General features: G+C 43.8%; 1 protein-coding gene across 6 annotated transcripts in view; it reads left to right on the top strand.

Annotated features, from left to right (window-relative positions):
- The window catches only part of SIL1 (SIL1 nucleotide exchange factor), a 276,662-nt gene that overhangs the window by 91,004 nt on the left and 161,121 nt on the right, over nucleotides 1–24,537 (top strand). For 4 of the 6 annotated variants that reach the window (XM_066272611.1, XM_066272615.1, XM_066272612.1 and 1 more), the window contains one exon: nucleotides 2,411–2,546. In XM_066272611.1, coding sequence (XP_066128708.1) covers nucleotides 2,411–2,546 — 136 coding nt within the window. The remainder of the gene's footprint in view (nucleotides 1–2,410; nucleotides 2,547–24,537) is intronic. The other 2 variants (XM_066272614.1, XM_066272613.1) reach the window with 1 other exon arrangement.

Genomic DNA, 24,537 nt, shown 5'->3' with positions numbered 1-24,537 from the left:
TGCCCTCAGAAACCTGGCTGGTGGAAATTTGATGTCCATGCCCTCAGAATGTTGGGTGCCTCCTGCCAGTCTGTTGGCCCCTAGGTCTCACAGCACACTTCTGTTCCTAGTTTTCTTTTGAGCTCAGACTTCAAGTTGAAGGGGTAGGAGGGGTTTGTGGCTGCCCAGGTGACCACAACCCAAACCTGACCTGCCTAAACGATGACATACTGTGTAGTCTCTCTTGAATATCATAGCATGACTTGTCCAACCTGGAACCTATGACTGCCTTTACAAGTAATAAGAGTAACAGCTACTGTGGACGCAAGGCTAATGGTTTATAAGCAGTACCTCATCTGATGTATAAGTTAGATGTTATTATCTCCACTTTACAAACATGGAAACTGATGCTTAGAAAGTTAAGTAACTTTCCTGGAGTCACAGACACTGAGATTTGAATTTTAGATTATCTGATACAGAGCCTGACCTGTGGTGGTACAGTGGATAGAGGGTCAACCCAGAACACTGAGGTTGCTGGTTCGAAACCCTGGGCTCTGTCAAGGCACATACAAGAAGCAATCAATGCATAACTAAAGTGAAGCAAGTACGTGTTGATTCTCCTCACTCTCTGTCTCTCCTTCTTCCTCGCCTCTCTCCTTTCTCCTCTCTCCCCTCTCTCCTCTCTCTTTCCCTGGCTCTCTCTAAAAACAAATAAAAATTAAAAAGAAAAAGATTATCTGATATAGAGCCCTGAGTTTTTAACTATTATGCCATAGTCAGCGCCTCTCATTACTTATGATGTGATTTGAAAGCCTCTTCTTGGCCAAGATAGTTTCCTTACTGGTTCTTAACAAGATCTGAAATCCTGCCATCTGAATTTTATGCCTTTATTTCTTGTTAAAATGTAAAATCCTTGGAGGGGTTTTACATTGTTATCACTTAACACCTTAACATCTTAACCTTTCCTCTGACAGCTAATTAAAGATCAGACCTGAGGGACCCAGGTAGGCGGGGATAGTATCTGGATCTGGGGCACTGCTTGAAAGAGACACATGGTTACTTCCCATGCAGGGTTAGCATTGTTGAGAACCAAATCAGATCTGTGTACAATCCCTAGCACAGCTCTGGGCTCATAGGAGGAATCCATGAAATACACTTACTATTATTAGTGGAAGAATTGGGAGGTGGAAGAAAAGTGATCATGGGGGAAAAAGGAGTGCTGAAATAACAGCCCTGTGTGCTAGTAGTGTGGGTTTCTCCTTGCCCTCCCGAATGTAATTTCCCAGAGCTGTGGAACTCTCTAGTTCCACTTTTTTTGAGGCCTTACTGCTTTTTATGCAAGAACAGGTTTAAGAATGGGACAGGAAGGCTGGGAAGGAGCAAAATGAATAATACAGTACCTTGTGTTTATCTTGCATCTCTGTCTCCTGAGCTCAAAGGGCTCTACTGACACCATCTCATTAATCCTCAATGCTCTCTCTCCATGGGGTGAAAGGTTTTAGGAAGGGGTTTCCAACCTGGGCTTCTTTCTTCCTCAGCCAAGCTGGACTCCCTGCTTCCCACTTGGGGCACTGCTTGAAAGAGACACATGGTTACTTCCCATGCAGGGTTAGCATTGTTGGGAACCAAATCAGATCTGTGTACAGTCCCTAGCACAGCTTTGGGCTCATAGGAGGAATCCATGAAATACACTTACTATTATTAGAGGAAGAATTGGGAGGTGGAAGAAAATTGATTACACACATGGGTTGGAATGTCCCAAGTGATCATTTATGCCCCATAGGCACCCTGAAAAATTGTCAGATCCTTACTGTGCCTGCTAGGCTGTTTAGGAATCAATTGGGCCTTAGCTGCCAGCTTTTGTACATCTGGGTGGTCATTTGAGGTGTTATCTCCCATTCATATGTGTGCTTTTCCTTTTATAAATATATATATTTAGCCCTGGCCAGATAGCTTGGTTGAACATTGTCTTGATACACCAAGGTTGCAGGTTTGATCCCCAGTCAGGGCACACACAAGAACAGATGGATGTTTTTGTCTCTTTCCTTCCTCCTCTTGCTAAAAATCAATAAATAAATTTTAAAAATATTTTTTAATTGTAAGTAATAGATACGAGTTTTAAATATTAAACAGTGTGTAATAATAGCAAGGCCATTACTATCTTTTTTTGTTTTCTTAACCCCCCTGGAGAGATTATGGAACTTTCTGGACCTTTTCCATATACAGAAGTGCTATTATATATACACGATATGTGCTGTGTTCATTTAACCATATATTACATTGGTTCTGAGGCTATCTGGTGCAAGGTCCAAATATGGCTGGGAAAGGGAGGAGGAGCATACAGGGCAGAGGGTACCACCCCAGGCCATTTTCTTTCTGCTTGCCTTGTGCTTAGCTGTGCTTGGTCATGCTCTGTGTGTTTTCTTCTCTGAAGGAGTTTGCGCTGACCAACCCAGACAAGAGCACCACCAAAGAAACAGAGAGAATGGAAACCACAGAAGAGGAGCTGGACCCTGAGATCCTGGAGATGTTTCACCCAAGCCATGAGTGGCAGGCCCTTCGACCAGGTACCAAGCCTACCTCTGTCCCCATGAATCACACTTTGATTCAAATTGCATATGTCCTTTGTCCCCACAGGGCTCCTTTAAAGCAGCAGCCACTCTTTGGTCCACTGGAGGGGAACAGTGTGGTCCATCAGAGGGTGGCTACTGCTGCAGGTCTCAGGGACCTTCATTTTCCAGCAGAACAGAGATTTCAACCTCTGAGTGCCCTGGAAGGAAGGCAGGTGGTGGGTGGCCAAGCTTTCTGAGCAAGTGATTGAAAACTTACTTTCCTTGCACTTCTGAAGCACAGGAGAGGCAGTGACATGTGCCTCGCTCTGCAAATGCTATTTTGGGCTCTTCTGCTCAGCTCAGTACTGCTGAAATATTGTTCACAGGAGAGTCCTGAGCACCAGTGCAGGGCAGGAGTGTTCTTTTGCTAAAGCAGCGTTCTCAACCTGTGGGTCGCGACCCCAGCGGGGGTCGAACGACCAAAACACAGGGGTCGCCTAAAGCCATCGGAAATTTCGCCTAAAGCCATCGGAAAATACATATTTATTATACAATACATTTTTAAATAAAATATGTATTTCCGATGGCTTTAGGCGACCCCTGTGTTTTGGTCGTTCCACCCCCGCCAGGGTCGCGACCCACAGGTTGAGAACTACTGTGCTAAAGGAACCTGTGCCAAGAAATAGGGGCTGGTCCTGGCCTGGTTTTCAAATGGGGGCATCTTCAGAAAGAACAGCTTTCTAACCTTTTTATGAGCCTGGGCCCAGGGCTTAAAATAATATTGAAAGTAGCCAGCAATAGTAGAGTGTTCATCATATTGAGATTCTGCGTCAGATACTTCATGTGCGTAATCTTGTTCGATCTTCACATGATAGGACCCATTTTCCTATGAAAACATTGAGGATTAAAGAGATTATATACCTTGAACTATGTCATTCAGTTGACTTGTCCTATGTCATTGATCCCAGAATCTGGACCTACTTTCCTCCCCTTCTAGTCCAAGCTGTCCTTGTCCCACTATGGTGACACTTGAGCTTGTTCTGAGTAGGTTGTTTGCATTCTGCACTATGGCAAGGTGGATGGCAAGCCCTGGCAGTTTCCACAGTTAGTTTCATCAGCTCCTTGCCGATATTCATCACCATACCTTCCCTGCCTCCATTGCTGCTGTGCTGGCAAGGACAGCATTTGCTGTGCCAGCCAACTTTCTGGTAGTAATATCACTCCTGCTGGGCTTGCACAGGGGTAGTTGCTGCCACAGAAGAGTGATAAAGCACCAAGGAAGCCAAGTTGGAACTAATGGTGTTAGGGAGAGGGAGGTTTTAGGAATAGAGGTACTAGGTTTAGCAGGTCCAACCCCTGCCTTCCTTCTAGCTTTCCTGAGAACTAAGCTCCCAGGTCCTTGAAGACTAACACTGGAGGAGTTCTCAGGGGTGGAGACTAGAAGATGTGGGTTGTATATACTGGTTTTATGTGGTTAAAAGTGCTTTGTACCACTTTAAACTAGGTAAATGCCTGGAGCAATTGGAGATCAGTGTCCTGTGGCCCCCATTCCTAACTTCTCTGTTTTTCTGGAACCTTTCCAGGCCCTGGTCCACATTGCAGAATAAGTCTGAAAGTTCTGACCCAGGGCCCTTGCCCAACCTTCTGGGAATGGGGCTTCTATTAATGGCTAAGCAAAGAGCACCCTCTGTAACTTTGGGCAAGGAGAGCCAGAACACGTATGACAATGGCAGGCTGAGGGCTCTGAGTGCCTCCTAGAGAATTAGAGTGGAGCATTGATTTTTACATTTAACTTGAAGCCCCATTGGCATCTTCCTCCGTCTTCTAGTTTCTCATGAGTCCCTTGTAAATTCTTCTTACCCAAATACCCTAGCTGCTGTCCCAAAGGCTGATGTGTTGGGGTTGAACACAGGTAATCAGGCCCCACAGCTTAGGGGTCAAAGTTTCTGGTTTCATTTGTGCATGCTCTGACTTAAGAGAGTTATTCTGAGTCTGGTGCTGGGGAGTCTGACCAATGGAGGCGGACAAGATTCTCTTAGGCCTTGATATAGGATTGAGGTATATTCTGTGTGTTATATTGAGAAGGTTTTGTATGTATGTCTGTTGGTAGGAAATTGACCTCTCAGTGGTCCGTGTGAATAGCTGACACTTGCCTTCAATCAGAGTATAATATTTAATTTACCGCATTCTAATTTCTGCCTTGGAGCTTCCAACATAGCTACCTAAAGGTTAAAGGAATGTAGCCAGTCGTGGGAACTTGTATGATGAGTGGATAAATGGGGAGGTAATATAATTTAGTGATTAAGAGGACTGACTTTAGACTCAGCTGGTTCTGGGTTCAAATTCTAGCTTTGCTACTTAGGAGATGTCGGGCAGGTCACTGAATCCTCCTGCCCTTCAGTGATATGGAGGAAATGTTCTGCCCTACCTGCTGCAGAGGCTGTTGTGAGCGTTCTTGACATGAAGACATCACTCAGTCTGTAGCAGTTTTAAATGTTCATTTCTCCATTTGTGCCACCCCTTCAGCTCGAATGTGGGATTGGATGCCAGTGAGAGTGCATGAGTGTATAGTCTTCCTGTCCTTTCTGGCCTTAGATGGGGAAGGAAACTTCTGGTGAGAAGAGGAGACTTCCATGGTTATGAAGGACTTTTCCCTTTCTCCCTCCACAGAGATTTTTGTGAGGAAACAGAAGAGGTTAGCACACTATTTCCTGTACCAGGGTCAGAGACATGGCATAGGCAGATGGTGGTATATCTTTTGGAGACCTTTAAGAAAATGGAAAAGTGGCTAGTTTATGTTGACCCTAGTTCAGTATCTTTGGTACCCATCAGGTCTCTGAAGGGAGGACCTCTGTTGTCTTCAGGCTTCCATGGAGGAGATACTGGGTTACAGGGTCTGGGCTTATTCGAAGGCAGATTTACAGTCATGTGTTGGAATACCAGGGGATCAACCCATCACTTCATGGGTCTTCCTAGCAGGCCAGGTGGGAATTGGGCCCCAGCCACTGAGCCCTGGAGCAGCAGCAGGTCACTCTCAAGTATGCCTGCCTCTGTTATTACTGTCAGCATCCTTACTGTGAGCCGCTTGTTCCTGGAAGTGATTTTCTTGTCTTTCTCTCTCTCTCCTGGTTTATTTTGGGATCTGTCTCACCTTATGGAAGCACAGCAAGCATTTGAGTGTGGATTCAGCATCAGCTGTTCACAAGCAAGCAGAGGAAAGCTTGTTGCTGGCAGGTCCTCTGGGTTCTGGGCAAGGAACTCAGGAATTTGTTCTGGGCTTAGGACCCCTGAAACCTTAGACTCTGTGCCTGTGCACTTGTTATTATGAAAGCTGGTAGCAGTATATAGTGGAGCTTGTCCTCCCTGGGCACTTTTTGTGTTCCTGTTTTGTGCCAGGCACTATACTGGTAGCTGGAGATGCAGATAATAAATCACATTTACTGAGCATCAACTCTGCCAGGCATTCTTTGAGGGAAGGTGCTATAACTACCCTCATTTATATAGACAAAACAGTCCCAGAGAGGAGAACTGACTTAGCCAAGTGACCCGTAAGTGATCAGAATTTAAACCTAGCTTTGTCTGGCCCTAAGCTTGAGCTCCTAGCCACTGTGCCGTACTGTTTCTCTCGGTAGCAAATGGGGTATGACCCCTGACTTCCTGTGGCTCATTGTCTCACAAAGGATACAGAGACAGAAAAAGGCACCGAACTGTTTTTGAATGTTCTGTTATAGGTGTCTTGTGCTCAGTAAGGGCGCAAGGGAAGGAGCTGGGGAGGCAAAGACTTCTCTCTAGTCCTGAGATCTTGGTGTAGCAGTGACTCAAATTTTATAATGCTAAACCCCACCTTTAGTTCTTTTTTTGAGCTATGTGGTCTTGGTCAAGTTGATCTTTGAATCTCAGTTTCCTCATCTGAAAATAGCAATGAAACTGTTTATCTCATAAGTATGACATGAAAATGCAACAAGATTAACATGTGTAAATTGTTTCACATGGGGCCTGGCATGTAGGAAATACGCAATAAGTGACTATAGATGTCATTTGAAAAAATATACCTTTGCAGCCTCCCTTTCCTTGGAGACCTGAATGAGAAGTGGAGACATTAGGGCACCCTGGGCAAAGGACTCTCCCTTGTCCTGCCCATTAACCAGTGATGTGTGTTGGCCCCATGTGAGCTCAGGGAAGCTCAAACCTGGGGCTCCTTATTGACCTGAGCTGACTTTCAGGAAGCTCTGAGAGCCTCTGAAATATTTGTGTTAATACAAAGAGCCCATTTGATGGGAGCACACAGCAAGTTTGTGCAGGAACACGTTCATGTGAGGGTGTTAAAAAAAGGGGGGAGATCCAAATCATCAACTGATGAGAGCAATCCAAGAATTTTAGAGCACCAGCCATCTGGTCAGATCATTTCATATCTGCATGAGCAATGGAAGGGAATTGAATTTTAAAAACCTCATTTATAGTAAACCAACTACTCTGTTTCAAGTAGTTAAGTGAGGAGTCTGATTTCCTGCAGGCCCTTGTCATCTGTCTAAAGGAGCAGTCTGGCCCCATGTAGCTTGGATGGTGCTGTGTGATTCTCCAATCCTCCAACACCAACTGGGTGTCCAACAACTCACTTCAATTCTGATACTGTCAACCTGGACTTAGCGTCAGATCCCACAGTTTAATAGCTCAGTGCTCCTGCCTCTACTTCAGATGTATTGCAAATTCCAAGTCACTCTTAATTTTTTTGACTAAACAGCTATAAATTAGGGTTTCCCATGACCCCCCTTCTCAGGTTCGATAATTTGCTAGAATAGCTTGCAGAACTCAGGAAAACACTTGGCTTAAATTTACTGAATTATTGTAAAGGATACAGCTCAGGAACAGCCCAGTGGCAGAGATGCATAGGATGAGATATGAGGGCAGGGGTTCCCAGCTTTCGTTGCCCTGTCTGGGCATACCACCTGCCCAGCACTTGTGTGTTCACTAGCCTGGAAGCTCTCTGAACCTTGTTGTTTAGGGGCTTTTATGGAGGTTTAACTACATAGGCATGATTGATTAAATCATTGGCCACTGGTGATTGAACTTAATCTTCAGCTCTCTCTTCCCTCCCTGGAGGTAGGGGGATGGTGTTAAAAGTTTTAACCCTCACTAGGCCCTGGCCAGTTGGCTCAGTGGTAGAGCGTCGGCCTGGCGTGCAGAAGTCCCGGGTTCGATTCCCGGCCAGGGCACACAGGAGAAGCGCCCATCTGCTTCTCCACCCCTCCCCCTCTCCTTCCTCTCTGTCTCTCTCTTCCCTTCCCGCAGCGAGGCTCCATTGGAGCAAAGATGGCCTGGGTGCTGGGGATGGCTCCTCGCCTCTGCCCCAGGCGCTAGAGTAGCTCTGGTCGCAACAGAGCGACCCCCTGGAGGGGCAGAGCATCGCCCCTTGGTGGGCATGGCGGGTGGATCCCGGTGGGGCGCATGCGGGAGTCTGTCTGACTGTCTCTCCCCGTTTCCAGCTTCAGAAAAATACAAAAATACAAAAAAAAAGTTTTAACCCTCTAATCATAGCTTGGTCTTTCTGGTGATCAGCTCCCATCTTAAAGTTATCTAAAGGCCTCTCACTGAGTCATCTCATCGGCATAAACTCAGGAAAAAAAAGATACTAGGAAATTCCAAGGGTTTTAGGAACTCTGTGCCAGGAACCCGGGATGAAGATCAGGCTGCAGCTGAGGGTAGTACTAAAGAGCAAAGCTCCCAGTGCTTCCTGCCGCATCCCCAGCTCTGTGGTTGGGAGACAGATGACCTTCCCTTTCTCCTCTAGTCTGGAGGGATCTTACTTATGGGTCATCTCATTCTCCAGTATGATCCACAAGAGCATGACCTGATTCTGTCTCATCCTTCCCATATAGGAATGCACACATACCCACTCCTGTAGGCCCAAGAGAGGTGGGTATTTATTTACACTTATGTTCCTGTGTCCTCATTGGCTGCCACCATGAAATAATGGCCAGAGGGGAGGATATGGGATGGGGCCTCTGTTGCATGGTCTTTCACCCTGGCTCAGGTGCAGTGCTGGAAAAGTGGAGCAGGAGCTGGATAGAGGAAACAATGTGGTTCTTGTGTGCTGTGGAGGAGTCTTTCTCCTCTCTTGAATACAAGTTGCTGTATCCAGCAACTTTTTAGGATGAGGTGTTCAACAGAGCTTATCTTTGGTGCTACCTCTTTCTGGACAATGCTTTCTTCCCTAACTTTGAAGCCTTTCAAATCTCCTGGGGATTCCCCAAGAATTTTATTTGTTCCTTTCCTCTTATACTTCTGGCCCAGTTTCCCCATTATCGTCACCTTCCAGCCTTTGTTCAGCATTCTCCACTTTGAGCATCTTTTTTGCTCCTTGGGAATGAGTTTGGGGAATTGCTTGCGGCATAGCAGTATGTCAAGCCTCTCAAGGCCTATAGGAGCAATTTCTGAGGCTCCAAATTATCTTGTACTGGCAGACAAAAGGGTGGAATGCATGAAGGCACCAGAAGGCTTTATAAGGACAGTTTAGATCTCTTCATTCCAGAGAGATTTTATTTTCCATACGTGGAGTTCCCCCAGGATAGCTAACCACTGTCCTGTAGCAGCCAAATCCCATACCCCTGAGGGAACAGGTGGACACCAGGGCAGGAAAGCCTGTGACATTATGGCAGCCACTGCCAAGACTGAGGCCACTTTGAGACTAGCTGGCTGAGTTCCATGCTGGCACCAGAGCATCTCAGCCTGGGCTTTGGCCTTCATTACATGAATGGGGCAGGTCAGGATCTAGTTTGCAATCTGTGGACTTGGGTGGTAATAGAGAACAGCTGTTGGCCATCCGCTTTCTAACAAGCATTTGTATGCTTAATACTCACCCTGGGCCCCCATTCTCTTCTTCCTCTGCTTCCTCCTGTTCTCTCTGAGGTTTAGTAAAGAGTGCTTAGCAGAATGGCACAGCCTCAGCTCTCAAAGATCTGATGCCCAAACTGGCTGAAACGAAAAACTTAGACTGGACTAGAGATAATGAAAAACTAGCTGCCAAAACCAGTTCCATTCCTTATGCCCAGGGCTTGGCTTTAGTTCAGACAATCTGTGTAGCCCTGATTTCCCTTCTTTCTCTAATATTGGCCTCACCCTGCTGGCTAAGACTGTTAAAGCCATCTCCAAGGTTGGGACTAACCAGGGTTTGGAATAGTTCTCAGGAGCTGGCCTGGCGCTGGAATGAGAGGACCTTTTCTGGAACCTGTTCTGTTCTTCGTTTTGTCACAGCACTGGAGGTAGGAACTAACCAGTAACTTAAGAGGAGATACTATTTGAGTAGGTAGATAAGAGAACAGGCAGAAAGCATGAGGGGAGGGGAGTTGATATGAATAGAGACATAAAAGTGAGAGTGTATCTGCCTGGCTGGAGCAGTAGGGAGGGATCTGTAGGGGAATAATGGGATGGTAGTGGTGGGAAGCATAGGGGAGCAATGCGAGGGAGGGATCTGTAGGGGAATAATGGGATGGTAGTGGTGGGAAGCATAGGGGAGCAATGCGAGGGAGGGAAGGGAGATAAGGAGGAGAACTGACAAGGCAGTAAATCTAAAGATGTGAAAGTAAGTGTAAGCTCTGAGTAAGTAGTGGGTTCAGTTCGGCTATGAAATGAAGAAAGATGATATTAATTGAGAATAGTGGAAAAAAGAACTAAAATGATAATTTTAGAGATAGCCACATCAAAAAACGTGTTTATTTTATATTACATTTGTTGAATTCCTATAATGTTTCAGCTGTAGTGCTTGATGCAAGAAAGACCATGGTGGGAATTGACAGAGGCTTGCCTGTGTGGGCTTATGGGGTAGGGGGAGCCCTAAACAGAAGTAGAGCTCTGTGAGAACACAGAGAAGGAGTCCCAAAGGAAAGATTTTGCAGAGGCAGGGTCATTGGAACAGAATAGAGAGAGCTTTTGTGCATGTTGGAAGGCAGAGGGGAAAGGAACCAGTGTTGACAGATTTGCAATCTCAGAGAAGAGATCATTGATGAGGCAAAGTTGTTTAGGTGGCAGATGGTAAGTCTTGGTCTTGTGAGTGTGATGAGCTTTGGAAATTAGAAGCAGAGGCTAGAAGAAAACAAGGTAAAGTGGGAGAGATATAGAGGGAAATTAAGGAAGATTCCATTAGATGTCTTCAGTTTTTTTGAGCCAAGCCAAGGATGGGACTTTTACCTTGGTTGCTGAAAGAGAACGATTTGATTGAGTGCTTGAGGAATGGAGAGGCTAGGAAGAACCCGTGTGCGGAAGTGCTGAGACAATCAAGACATTAGAACTTAGTGTTACCCAACATCAGGAAGGGCCCAGTTGACATCTGATATTCGACTTGTGGTGGGCCAGGATCAGTGGGTTTGGTGACTTTCTAAAACAATCTGAGTTCTAGGTAGTGGATAGCTGGAGTGTGCAGTATGATTGACAGATCATTAAGGGATTGTCTCTGGGGTTGGTGAGGGAGGCCTTTTTCTGTCTGGCCTGTGGGGAAAGCTGGGGAGCTTTATAGGAAACTCCTCTGAACCTGCTCCAACCTTCTCTCTCCTGAAACAGGCAACATCTAGTTTCTTAGAGGCTTTGGCAACGTCCAAGGTCACAGAGAGGGTGGCACCCACAGACCACTGGTCTTCTAGGCAGATCTAAAGAGTGCCTGAATGTATCAGGGGCTCTTCTGTAAGTCTTTTGTTGCTTGTGCTGTAATCAGGCTGATTGTATTTCTGTTCATGTTAAGGTTTTGTTTTATTATTGTTCATAAACTAATAGGTTGTTAATCTTGCTTTATTTTCCATAATATGTTGATTTTGACTAACAAAGATTGAGTTGTATTTTAATTTTTTTACTTCTAGAATATGTTGTTTCTATTTGTGTAATATAATTGTTTGAAAGGAGAGAACCATTTCCTTGGATTAAAGTTTTCAGATTTGATTATCTGTGGCCATAATTAGTTTATCTGGGCAGAGGTGAGTTTTTGTGGAATAGTAATATGGTGTAATTGTAAAGGTGTTTTTTTTTTTAACCTAGGAAAAAGGAAAATTCTTTTGGTCTCCTACCCCAGTAGCCCCCTAAAAGTTGCATAAACATCATCTTGTTAATCTCTGATCTTCATCCTGGTTTTGCCAAGCCAGGCTTTTGGACAGAGGGTGAAGAGATTGTCTAGTATGTCATGGTCAAGAATGACTGAGGCAGAATAGGGCTCGGGAACTCTAGCCTAGCAGTTAGAGAAGGGAGGAAAACCAGCATTTTTGGAGAAAGACCCTGGTGCTTGGTGCTTTATGTACATTATTTAAGAGGGTTTCAAGGTGCTCCATAAAGGAATAGTTACTCCTTCTCATGGTCTCTTTTGGAGTCTGTGGTTGGTCAGTGAAAGGGCCTCAGATCCCATTGCTTTTCCTAGGATTTCCTTTGTTCTGAAGATAGAAGCTGAAGGATCATTGATTGAAAGCAGTATTACTTGAGGTCTGTGTGGGAACAAAATAATGTGAATTTTGGGGGAAAATTATTTAAGAGGATGTAGAATTATTCAAGCTGCCCCATCTTCATTTCTCCCGGGTTAGGTCTTAGGGGCCTTGGGGATGGATCCAGATATCCCTAAACGCAGTGAAGTAAGTAGTCCTGAGTGCAGTGTAATTCGAGGGTTGTAAACTGCTTTAGATTCCCACTGGGTTAGATTGCAGATGGAGAGGCTGGAGGAATTGTTTTCTAAATGCCATTAGCATTTTAACCTCTAGTATTTGATCAAAATGGCTAGCTGAGGATAACTTGGAGTTAGGTGCAAAGTGGTTATTTCTTTTTTTTTAATTAATTTTTATTTATTGTGTTAACATGCATTCAAGTGTCCCACTGAATACAACACCCCCCATGCCTCTATCTATACTCCCTTTGCCCCCAAGAATGGTATATTTCAAAGGGAAGTAGGTTTTTCTTGCACCAAGATGGCAATAATAAGGGTAGTCAGATGAAATACTTGATTTACAGGAGTCCATCTTAGTGATAGAGTTGGGGGGGTACACTTGAGGGGGTGAAGGGAAATGGGGAAAAGTAAGAGAAAGACAAATCAGAGGAAGGCTGAATCTTTTCACCTATTTGCTAGCATCATCTAACACACACTACTTATGTGTGACAGTGAAAGTCTTGCTTCTGTAGTGACTTAGTTTGACCAAATGGTCTCTCTCTCTTGCTCTTTTTCCTTTTTCATTTCAATGCTCTCATTCTTCTCCCTTGCTGCCTGCCCTCTTGCCTTTTCTCCCTTGCTGTAGTGGCCTCTACCTGCAGCCGAGTGGCAGGTGGCAGGGATAAATAGACAGGGAGGTGTTGGCTGAGAGAATATTTTTTCAATTCCACCAGCATCAAAGAAATTACTTCCAAGACAGTCCTTTCCGCTGTGTATTTTGGTGACCAGTTAGAACAAGAGGAAAAACACATTAGCATTGTCAGAGAAGGGATTTGGGAAAAGTTTGTGGAACTGAGTGATCTAAAGTCATAAACATTAAAAACAAGTCTTGGAGTTCTTCCTGGACTGTCTCCCACAGCCCTGTCCCTGACACACACCCCTGTGCTACATGAATGGGTTGTGTCTCAACTTTGCCAAAGAGCCTCATGCTGAGGAGGAGGTGGCAGCTTGTGTTGCCCATATTTCTGGGTATGACATGGAAAAAAAGCAACCAAAATAAGGGTACATGTGTTTATTTTCTGTCTCTATCTCCTTTTCTCTTTTTCTTTTTTGTCCTGTGACCAAAATATCTCAATATATTTGCAACTCCCTTGGGAGAGAGTTCTCTGAGTTCAGCACACCTGCACACTCATATATCTCCTATCTGCCTGGTTGTGAGGTCTCAGGAGAACAATGGCCTCTTCTTTGTCCTTAGGCCAGCAAGGTATTTCTTGTCAAGACAAAGAAATTTATGGTTGTATAGGTAGAACTTAGAATTAAAGTGGATTAGTTTGTCTCCTTCGAGAAAAAGACAAAATCCTAGAACACTTTTTCTTCACAGAGACATGTCCTTCTGAAAGGGGATTGATGGAGGGCAGAGGCCAGTCTGTATTTTGGCATTTGGTTGTTGTCATAGTGCCTTGACACTACAGACAATAGAGTGTTGTAAAGTCAGTCTGTCCAGGTCACACCTCAGCTCTGCCTTTTAAAGCTGGGTAACCTTGCCATCAGCTTAATTTTACCAAGCTTTAATGGATTATCCTATAATGATATAACATATGTAGAATAGGGATAGTAATAATTCTTACCTTAGAGGGTTGTTTTAAGTAGTAAATAAGGTAAACATATAAAGTGTTTACCCTAATGTCAGGTGCATAGTTATAGCTTAATAAAAGGTCAGCTTCTGTTGATTCTGTTGTAGTAAAAAGTAGTGGATATCAGACAAACCTAAATCAAGGTACTAAAAAATAGCTGAGCAGTAAGTACTCTTCAAGTATGTTTAAGAGAGATAGAGACTGAGGAGCTATCACAGATTGGAGGAGACTCAAGAGCTGTGACAATTAAATGCAGTGTTGTATCCTAGGTTAGATTCTAGGACAGAAAAAAGAACATTAAAGGAAAACCTGGTGAAATCTGGGTCAAGTATTTGGTTTAGTTACCACTATTGTACTGATGTTAATTTCTTTTTTTTTTTTTTTTTTTTTTTTTTTTTTTTTATATTTTATTTATTAATTTTTAGAGAGAGAGGAGAGAGAGAGAGAGAAGGGGAGGGAGGAGCAGGAAGCATCAACTCCCATATGTGCCTTGACCGGGCAAGCCCAAGGTTTCGAACCGGCAACCTCAGTGTTCCCGGTCGACGCTTTATCCCACTGCGCCACCACAGGTCAGGCTCTTTTTTTTTTTTTTTTTTAATGTTTATTTTATTGATTTTAGAAAGAGAGGAAGGGTGAGAAAGAGACAGGAACATCGATCTGTTCCTGTGTGTGCCCTGACCAGGAATCGAACTGGTAACCTCTGCACTTCGGGATGATGTTCTAACCAACTGAGCTATCCAGCTAGGGCTGTTAATTTCTTAATAATTTTAAAGATTTTATTTACTGTTTTGAGAGGGAGAAAGAGAGAGAGGGAGAGAGAGAAAGGTGGTGGGGGAGGATCAGGAAGCACCGACTCATAATTGCTTCTCATATGTGTAAGCCTGGGGTTTCAAACCTGCAACCTCAGTATTCCAGGTTGATGCTTTATCCACTGTCCCACCACAGGTCAGGTTAATTTCTTAGTTTTTAATAATTGTTTTATGGTTACATAAGATGTTACTATCAGGTGAAGCTTAGTGAAGGATATATAGTAACTCTGTGGTCTATTTTCATCTTTTCTTTAAGTCTAAAATTATTTCAAAATAAGAAGGTAAAACAAAACAGGAGAGTGTCCAAGTGACCTGTTAGGTAAAAGAGAAACTGACCAGGGTGGAGCTATGAATAGCAAATCACACCTGCCTTTCTCACCTCCTGTGTTGGAGGGAGGGTTCTAACTAAGGGGCTCTAATCTTTGCCTCTTGAACCCCTTGAACCCCTGCACACCTGCTGCATTCTGAGTAGAGGTCAGATAACTATGCAGACACATACCCAGGGTCTGAGCCTGAGGTGGTACCATAGAGGGACTGGGGAGCAGGCCAGTTATTTGGAATTAGGACTCTACGGGACTGAATGATCAGGGCACTTGTCTCTGTTCCTTGGAATATAAATGAATCCTGTCTGTTTTATCTAAGCACCAATCACTATGGCAATATGTGCGGATTGTGATGCCTACCCCTACGCTCATGCTCACTGTTTGATCATCCAGAAGAGAAATAAGTTCAATAATTTATCATATTCTTTCCTGTTTAAGTGCCTTGCTCTTGCACAAAGCAGGTATTTTACTTGTTCTTCTTGGGTGCAGAAGGGACATGTGCTTTTCTTATGACCGGTGTGGCCATCTCTGTTATGCTAATAGCAGGGTTTGTAGAAGAAAGCCATTATTATCATTGGGAGAATGTGTATTTTGGAGTTTTTATTTTTGCATTGAAGTCAGCTGCCAGGGACATCTGGAAAGTATAAAGTCTTTCATTCCAGCACACAACTCCCTCACAAGTATTTACCCTTGAAAGCCCATATTTTCTTTTTCTTTATTTTTATTTAGGTGAGTAGGTGAGAGGAGGGGAGATAGTGAGGCAGACTACCACATGTGCCCTGACCAGGATCCACCCAGTTACCTCATCTGGGGCTGATGCTTGAGTACCGAGCTATTTTTAGCACCTGAGGCAGATGCGCTTCAACAAACTGAGCTATCCTCAGCACCCGGGGTCCCGCTTGAACTTTTTGAGCCACCAGGTGCGGGAGGGAAAGAAAGAGGGGGGGAGGGAAGGGAGAGAAGCTACTCCTTCCTTCTGGCCACTTCTCCTGTGTGCCCTGACTGGGAATTGAACCTCGGATTTACACATGTTGGGCTGACTCTCTGTCTGCTGAACCACCAGCCAGGGCCAGAAGCCCATATTTCTAAGTTAAAAAAAACAATCAGTGCTAAAAATTGTTCTTTGTATTCTCAGTGACTAAGGTATATTACTTTTTGGTATTAATTTACAAATTTTATTGTTAGACCCTTGGAATGTGCATAGATTACTCAGTAGTGTGGCAAATGGCTAGGCTATCTATGAATTATGTATTGTATTATGGAAAGTTCATAAACAATATTTCTCTACAGATTATTTTAGGCATAAGACTGGAGAAATGTCATTTCTCTTTTAGTCACATGTGACTAAAAAGGAAGAGGAGGAGAACAGTGTGTGAGGCAGAAGTGTTTGGCTCAAGATTGAACAGCAAACTACCTTTGAAGGCTTGTGATGCAAAGGCTTGATGTGGATAGACCTTGGGTATGGATTGGGAAGATTGGAAGCATTGGGGCTTGAGGAGAGAGACTGCTTCAAATCACACCTTTGCTGCATCTTTGCTCAGGCTAGAGCCCCAGTGGAAAGATGGCTTTTACTCTGCTGGGGCTTCTGTTCAATCAAATAACCAGTAGCCTGAGGCTAGAGAGTACTGCACCCTAAGTGGGCCTTCCACACTCCTGCTTCCCCTCCTCCACCAGCCACTTGTGCTGATGGATGTGCAAACCCTTTACAGATGGTTTGGCACTGCTCGGCTTGTGGAGATCATCTGTTTCTTTTGAATGAGCAACTTTATGTTTACGGCTCCGTTTCCTGCACAGAAAGAAATTGCTTCTGCCTTCTGATGGAAATATTTACCTTCCCTAGGGAAAGGCACTGTTCTATGGGGGTAATATCTGCTGTTCCTCCCCACCCCTTTTGCAAGCATAAGCCTCTGCTTAAGGTTGGACTGGAGGAGGTGGCCATTGGAGCATGCAGTTGCCACTGGGGCAGCCATCTGTCAGTTTCTCGGCTCACAGCCTGCCTTGGAGCTGGCTGTCGGGAGTGTCTGCACTCCTGGGCCTCCATGCATTATGCACAGGCTAGTCCCTAAATGAGCTTTCTAAGTGTATATAACTCTTTTCTACCCTGTTCTTGTATAGTCTGCCTCAGGGCACCATTCAGAATGTCCCCTAATTATGTTGGAGCTCAGCTTCTAGTGTCTAGCATTTAGAGTGTCTGGTAATAGCTGATTTTTTCTTTTTGAGAAATTTCTAAAATTTTAGTGAGGGGTTGATTGATGCTTGTGGGAAGATTTGTTCTTCTAGGGAAATTATCAACACTGAGATGGTACAGTTCCATGGCAGTGGTATTTTGACTCTATCCAAAGCCATAGTCTAGCTCTCCTAGCTTCTTCCAGAATAGACCCTTTGTAATTTTAGGAGGCTGCTCTAGTATTAGAATGAAATCTGTGCTTCCAATTGCAGACCACCACCTTTTTTACATATTGCTTCCTCCGCCCCCACCCTTCCTGAGATGGGGAGCTTTTGCACGTGCTGCTTAGAAAAAGGAGATTTATAATGTGACTCAGTCCTCACCCACAGATCTAGGATTCCTGCCATCCAGTAAATTTTGGCAGGCAGGCTCTGTGTATGAAGAGCATGTCATGTCTCCCTATTCTTGCGCCGCTCCCCTCGTTGTGTATGCTTCTTGGGTGGAGTCTGGGGTGTCCAGCTTCTCATTTCTTTTACTCTCCCTTCCAAGCAGCCCCTGCTTCTCCTATAGGGATATCCTTTAGAACTGTGAGGGGACAGTGACTCACATTCTAGGGACCTCATAGACTTATGGAAGAAGTGAAGTACTATAGAATTTGAGTCCTTACTATGTGCCTGTCACTGTGTTGAGTACAGTGAGAACATAGCAGAGTGCCTTGGCCTTAAGAACTAGAACCCATATAGGAATCTATTTCAGTAAGTAGGTAGGCCATCCCACTCCTCCACTCATATGTCTGGATACACAGGTGCCTTTGTGTCTGTCATTAGAGGGTTGACCTAAGTCATTGAGGTTTCCAAGCTAGTGCTGTTGCGAGTGAATTACTGGTGGTGTTGGGCTCTCCTTTATCTTCTGCTGGGGGAGGGGAAAGGAAAATGAGCTCTGAGTTCTTCTAGAAAATCCTTGGCTATTGAAGACTTGGTTAAACTGTCTTCTCATCGATCCCTAGATAAGTCAAAAGAACCTAAGATAACAGAGTGGAGGGCAGAATGGGACTTTGGGGACCAGAAACAATAAGAAATCTATAGGGGCAGAGGGAGGAGCTGCTGGCTCACCAACTTGTTAGAATAAGAGAAAGGAGTCTCTTCCTCAGCATGGCCATGCAGTGAAGCCCATGGCAGGCCCACTGTTGTTACAGTGGTGAGCCCCTCAGACACTTCTCCCTAGGGATGTTGTTGCTGCTTCTGAGGCTCCTGTTTCCCTCTCCAAATAGCTACATAGCTCCTGCAGCAAGAATAATGGCTACGTGATCAGAGAGTTATAGCAAGTCTGGACCAGACTAGGGGTGGCTTCTTTTTAGCCTAGCCAATAGGAAGCTCTTGTTTTAGGAATAGCCTCCCCATCCCCTGAGTCTGTGTAAGTGTGTCTGTAGTTGAGCCTTTCCCTTCCAGTCTTACCTTTATGGGTTTGTGTCCCATCTCGGGCCTCAGCAAACTGACCTGCTGGCAGATTCTGGAGCTTTCCCAGGCCTGCAGCATAGAAGGGCTTAGCAATGACAAGATCTGTTGTAGGGCTGCAATTATTGAATGTCCTTTGAATGAACTTTCCCATAGTCCATAAGTGCCCTGTGGGGGCCTCTTCAAGGGTCTTGGCTTTCTTGAACTTCATGCTTGTGCTGACTCCCACATTCATTCCTGTGTTTGTTTGTTTGTTTTTCATTTTAAATATGGCTGTTGATGAATTGGGGGAAGGGAGTGTGGGTTTGCTTTTCTCTGCACCATAAGTGCAGTGCTGCTAATTTCATTCTCCACACTCTGTCCCTGAGATGAGCAGTGTCCTCTGTGCCCATGTTTAGTACTGCTCTATTACTGGACTCTCCTGGCAAAAATTAGGCTAATGTCTTCAACGACTGCATTAGCCACTGAAATGAGGTTCTAAATTGAAGGTACAACACCAAGTCTCTCTCCAGGCATCACCTTGTTCTGGCTTTCATTATTCAGATTCATTCTCTCAATGACTCTCTGCAGACTGACTGGCACGCAGGCCCAGTGCAGTGCATTTTACTAGCTAAGAGGCAAGACCACCTTCTAAGAGGAGGGAGATAGGAAAGGGGGGGGGGAGCAAAAGATGAATGCTGTGGTGCAAGGAGGCAGCAGTTTGTCTGTCCTAAGAGCTACTTGGCAAGCCTGTGCAATTTCTAGAGATAGGAGAGGAAAAGACCAAACTTGGCATCAGGTGGACTGGGTAGCATGTGGGTAGAGTGATGTCACTGCATTAGTGGCATCTGTATTTAATAAGTTTACCACACTTCCTCTTGTCCCTTCATGTTTACTGAGCACTTAAATATATGCCTTATAGGGTGCTGAGAACTCCAGGATGGGGAACTAAAGATCAACAAGGTAGAATCTTTCTTTCAAGAAGCAGTTAGTCTTACAGTTTCACTGGTTTTTTTTCTAGGTGTTGGATACATAGTTAAGGAGACTGACGGAGGGTTTCGGCTTATGATTTTATCATTTTGCTTAGAGAGTCAGGTGCTTAGAGAGTTGAGAATTTGGCTCATTTTAAGATCATTGTTTTATTTTGCCTGCTGACAAAGTAATATTTTCAAAGCAGAAAACTTGGAAAACACACAAAAAGCACAAAGAGAAACAACAACATAACCATCCAAAGTCCACTATCCAGATGTAAAGATAACATTATGAATTACCTTCTTCCAGTTGTATTTACAGAAGTGCTATTATTCTGTATGTAGTATTTTGAGGCTGATACTTTCCATTTAGAAACTGGGAGCAAATTTTTCAGTTTTGAAAGTTCAAGCCTCCAGTTCTTAGAAGAGATTCACCAAAGAAATACTCATCTTTTATGATTCTTTTGCCCATTGTCTCAGCTGGGACAGCCTCTTGTCTGGGCTGTTAAGATAACATCATGATTTTGAGTATCTCTCATCCCTGTTCTGCGTCATGTATCAGATGCCCTGGTATTTCCTCCGTCTGTGATTCTTGTCTGCTTCTCTGTTGACCAGGAAATAGCTGGCTTCACAGGACTGGGTATCAAGCACAGAACACATGTTCTCATTGTTTTCTGCCAATACTGTAGGATCCTCAGGGACAGGGACATTGTCACCAGCCTTAAGCAGATATTGAGTGCCTTCTTACCTCTGTCCAGCTCAGTGCTAGATAAAGGACAACTACAAAACAGGTCCCTACCCTCAGGGAACTTACTGACTGATTGGATAATGGGATTGACATAAAATAATCCACACATATTTACTGAGCACTTGTTATATGGTGGGTACTTGGGCCAGGCAGTTAGGGGAATAGAAAATGCTGAGATGCTGTTCTTCTTAAAAGAAGATGCAGTACCTATAAGTAAGAGCTAAATAGAGGTAAAGTTAACTAACTACACAGGTCAGTAAGTGATAAATATCTAGTTGTACAGATAGCAAGTGTTACACAGATTCAGAGATTGGCTGCTTTGGAGAGGAAGGTTATTCATTATGAGTCAGACTAGTTAGCTAAAACACAGAAGACACTAGTTGGTGCTTGTAAAAGAGCTGGCATTTGATGAGGTGCAGTAGAAAGGGTTTTCAGGTGGGAGGAACAGCTTGCAAAGGAATGGTGGCAATAATGACTGTCTTATGGTGAAGACCGGTTGCACAGCAGCACAGGAGCAGATTGTGGGTGGGAATTTCAGAGAGGTGAGTGAGAGTTAAGGTTGCATGCTGAGAGACCTGAGAGTTATGCACTGCAGAACATTACTAGGTACTAGCGGATGGGAAAAAACTTGTTAATTTGTCTCTGATTAAAGGGCAGGTAAGAAGGTCTTGATTTCTCTTAGTGACAGAGATTCCCCCAGCTCAGTTTTTGGACCTCTACTTTTCTCTAGCTACACTTGTGTCCTTGGTGATCTCATCTAGCCTATATGGCTTTATATTTCATCTGCATACTGATGACAGCCAGATTTATTTATTTTATTTTATTTTTTTTATTTATTCTTTTTTTTTTTTTTTTTTTTTTTGAGAGGAGAGAGAGAGGGAGAGAGAGAGACAGAAAGAGAGAGAAGGGGGAGGAGCTGGAAGCATCAACTCCCATATGTGCCTTGACCAGGCAAGCCCAGGGTTTCGAACCGGCGACCTCAGCATTTCCAGGTCGACGCTTTATCCACTGTGCCACCACAGGTCAGGCGACAGCCAGATTTTTAAATAATCTCCAGCCCATACTTCTCTGAACTCCAGACCCATCTATCTATCTATCTATCTATCTATCTATCTATCTATCTATCTATCTATCTATCTAGATATCTCTATCTATCTATCATCTATCTATCTGCCTATAAGATACTTCTCTATGGATGGTTTTTCTTTTTCTTTCTTTTTTTTTTTACAGAGAGAGGGATAGATAGGGACAGACAGACAGGAACGCAGAGAGATGAGAAGCATCAATCATTAGTTTTTCGTTGCGACACCTTAGTTGTTCATTGCTTTCTCATGAACCCCCCTTGACCATGGGGCTACAGCAGACTGAGTAACCCCTTGCTCGAGCCAGCAACTTTGGGTTCAAGCTGGTGAGCCTTGCTCAAACCAGATGAGCTTGTGCTCAAGCTGGCGACATCAGGGTCTCGAACCTGGGTCTTCCGCATCCTAGTCCGATGCTCTATCCACTGCGCCACTGCCTGGTCAGGCTCTGTGGATGTTTAATGGGCATCTCAAACCTAACATGTCTAAAACTTAGCTCCTGTAACCTTCCTCATCTCAGTTTATGGCAACTCTGTCCTTTCAGTTGCTCAAGTCAAAATTCTCATGGTCATTGTTTATTTCTTTTTTCCTTCTCATACCCACATTCTGTCTGACAGTAAATCTTACAGGTCTGTCTTCAGAATATATCCAAAGTCTGACTGCTTCTCATTACCCCTGTGACCACCATTACTTTTCACCTAGATTATTGTAGTAGGCTCCTAACTGGTCGTCCTCCTTCTGCCCATATTGCCTACAGTTAGTTATCAACACAGCAGCTAGAGTGTTCCTTTGTCGTGTGTACAACATGTCCTTTGGCTTTCCTTATTCTATAAAGTAATAGTCAAAGCGCTTTCCAGGCCTACACAGCCCTGTGATTTGGCTCAGCATTACCTTTGTCACTTCATCTCCTAGTACTTTCCCTCACATTCCCTTTCCTCTAGCCATCTCGGCTTCCATCATGCTCCCTGAGTGTACCAGACCCCTCAGACCTTGGGACCTAGAATGTTCTTCTCCTAGATAGGTTTGTGGCTAGCTTCCTCATTTCTCTTAGGTCTTTACACAGAAGTGAACTTCTCTTCCAGTGGCCAAAGCTAGAATGATTTAAGTAACAAAATAGCCTGGCCAGGTAGCTCAGTTAGTTGGAGCATCAACCCGAAATGCCAAGGTTTGTGGGTTTCACCCTCGGTTGGGGGCACATACAAGGATTGACCAATGAATGCATAAATGAGTGGAACAACAAATGGATGTTTCTTTGTCCCTCTTCCCTCTTTCCTGCCCTCCCTGTCTCTAAAATAAATCAATAAATAAAAATTTGAAAAAAGCAGCAAAATAAGTAGTGGAGTATTGGATTATAACCCAAAGTACAAAATAAATATACATGAGCCTGAACTCATATAAACAAATAATTGAACGAATGAACAAACAGAGGAAAGATAAATATCTCTTAGAGAAGAATTCCAATTGTATATAAATATATGTATAGATACTTTCCCCACCTCCCCTCCCAGGATGTGGGGCTTAAATGTTTTGAGTGTAGTCTGAACTTAGTGACTCACTTCTAAAGACTAGGTTATGGAAAGGAAAAAATAGTAACTTCACAATGGAGAAACCCAGTAAGCTAAGGAAGTGAGAACAAGGGCTCTTCCCTGAGTGGTATTCTTCTTAAAGAACCAGTAACTCCAGTGTCATCATGAGAAAAACATTAGACAAAGCCATACTGAAGGACATTTTACAAAATATCTTCCCAGTACTTCTCAAATTATCGTGTCTATGATAAATAAGGAAAGACCAAGAACTTATCATAGACCAGAGAAGATGACATCCAAATACAGTGTGGTATTCTGAATTGCATTCTGGAACAGAAAGAGAACATTAATGGAAAAACTGGTGAAACACGAAGAGTCTGAAGTTTAATTGCTAGCCATTTACTAGTGTTGGTTTTTTCATATTGACAAATTTACCATAGTAATGTAAGATGATAATATTAATGGTGCTGAAACTGGGTGAGAGGCATACAGGAATTCTTGGAACTCTCAGTACTATCATTGTAAGTTTTTCATAAACCAAAAATTATTCCAGCCTGATCAAGTGGTGGCGCAGTGGATAGAGTGTTGGTCTGGGATAGAGAGGATCCAGGTTCGAAACCCCAAAGTCGCTGGCTTGAGTGGGGACTCATTTGGCTTGAGTGTGGGCTCACCACCTTGAGCGTGGGGGTCACAGACATGACCCCGTGGTTTCTGGCTTGAGCAAGGGATCACTGGCTTGGCTGTAGCCACCGCCCCCCACACCACCTCCTGCCTAGTCATGGCACATATGATAAATCAATCAATGAATAACTAAGGTGCCACAATGAAGAATTAATGCTTCTCATCTCTCTCCCTTCCTGTCTGTCCCTATCTCTCTCTCTCTCTTTCGCTCTCTCTCTCAAAAAAAAAAAATCCAAAAAAGGAAAAAGTGATCTTCTTAAACAAGGCCTTCCCTGGCTACCATCTGAAAATTTTTTTTCAGTCCTTGACATCTCATATCTCTTTCCCTGCATTATTTTTCTCCTCAGCACTTAACTTGTTTAATAGTATATATTTTATTAATGTTGTTTATTATCTGTTTCTATACTACAATGTAAGTGCTGAGAGAATAGGGTATTTTGGTTTGTCTTGCTCACATCTCGATCTTCAAGGCCCAGAACTGTGCTTAGTTCTTAGCTGGTATTCAATAAATAATTGTTAATGAATGGAAGAATGAATTCCTTTATTTCACCCTTTTGTCTTTAAAGTGGCGTGAGGATTTTGTGTTTCGGCCTTCCTTTCTCTTGAGATTTCTAGTGATTTGCCAGGGAACTGAGACTTATTTCTTTTCTACTTTAGCTCATATAAAAATGAGAGTCATGTCAGAGGTGGGTGTGCACTTCTAATGTGTTCATCCACCAGCCGGAAAGAACAAGTAAATGGCATCATTTGCTACTTTCCTTGCAGAAATCGTTCCTACTGATGGTGGGGCTGGTTAATGAAAGACACTTTCCTTTTTTCATCCTCTCCCCCCTAGTTTAAACTGGTGATCTAGGCATGACAGACATGGAATATGAGGATATGAGAACAGTGAGGGAAGCCTGGGACTCTTTGGCCTGGAAAAATAAAGCCAGTGAAGGAAAATTTATTTAATCATGAATATGTATTAAACACTAAAAACTTGAAGGGTGAAGATATTGGGAATGTGGACTGGTTCAATAAATTCT

This window comes from Saccopteryx bilineata, chromosome 4, assembly GCF_036850765.1.
Source record: "Saccopteryx bilineata isolate mSacBil1 chromosome 4, mSacBil1_pri_phased_curated, whole genome shotgun sequence".
In the NCBI taxonomy this organism is placed as follows: domain Eukaryota; kingdom Metazoa; phylum Chordata; class Mammalia; order Chiroptera; family Emballonuridae; genus Saccopteryx; species Saccopteryx bilineata.
The sequence above is the reverse complement of the archived record's forward strand: the minus strand, read 5'-3'. Positions and strand labels throughout refer to the sequence as shown.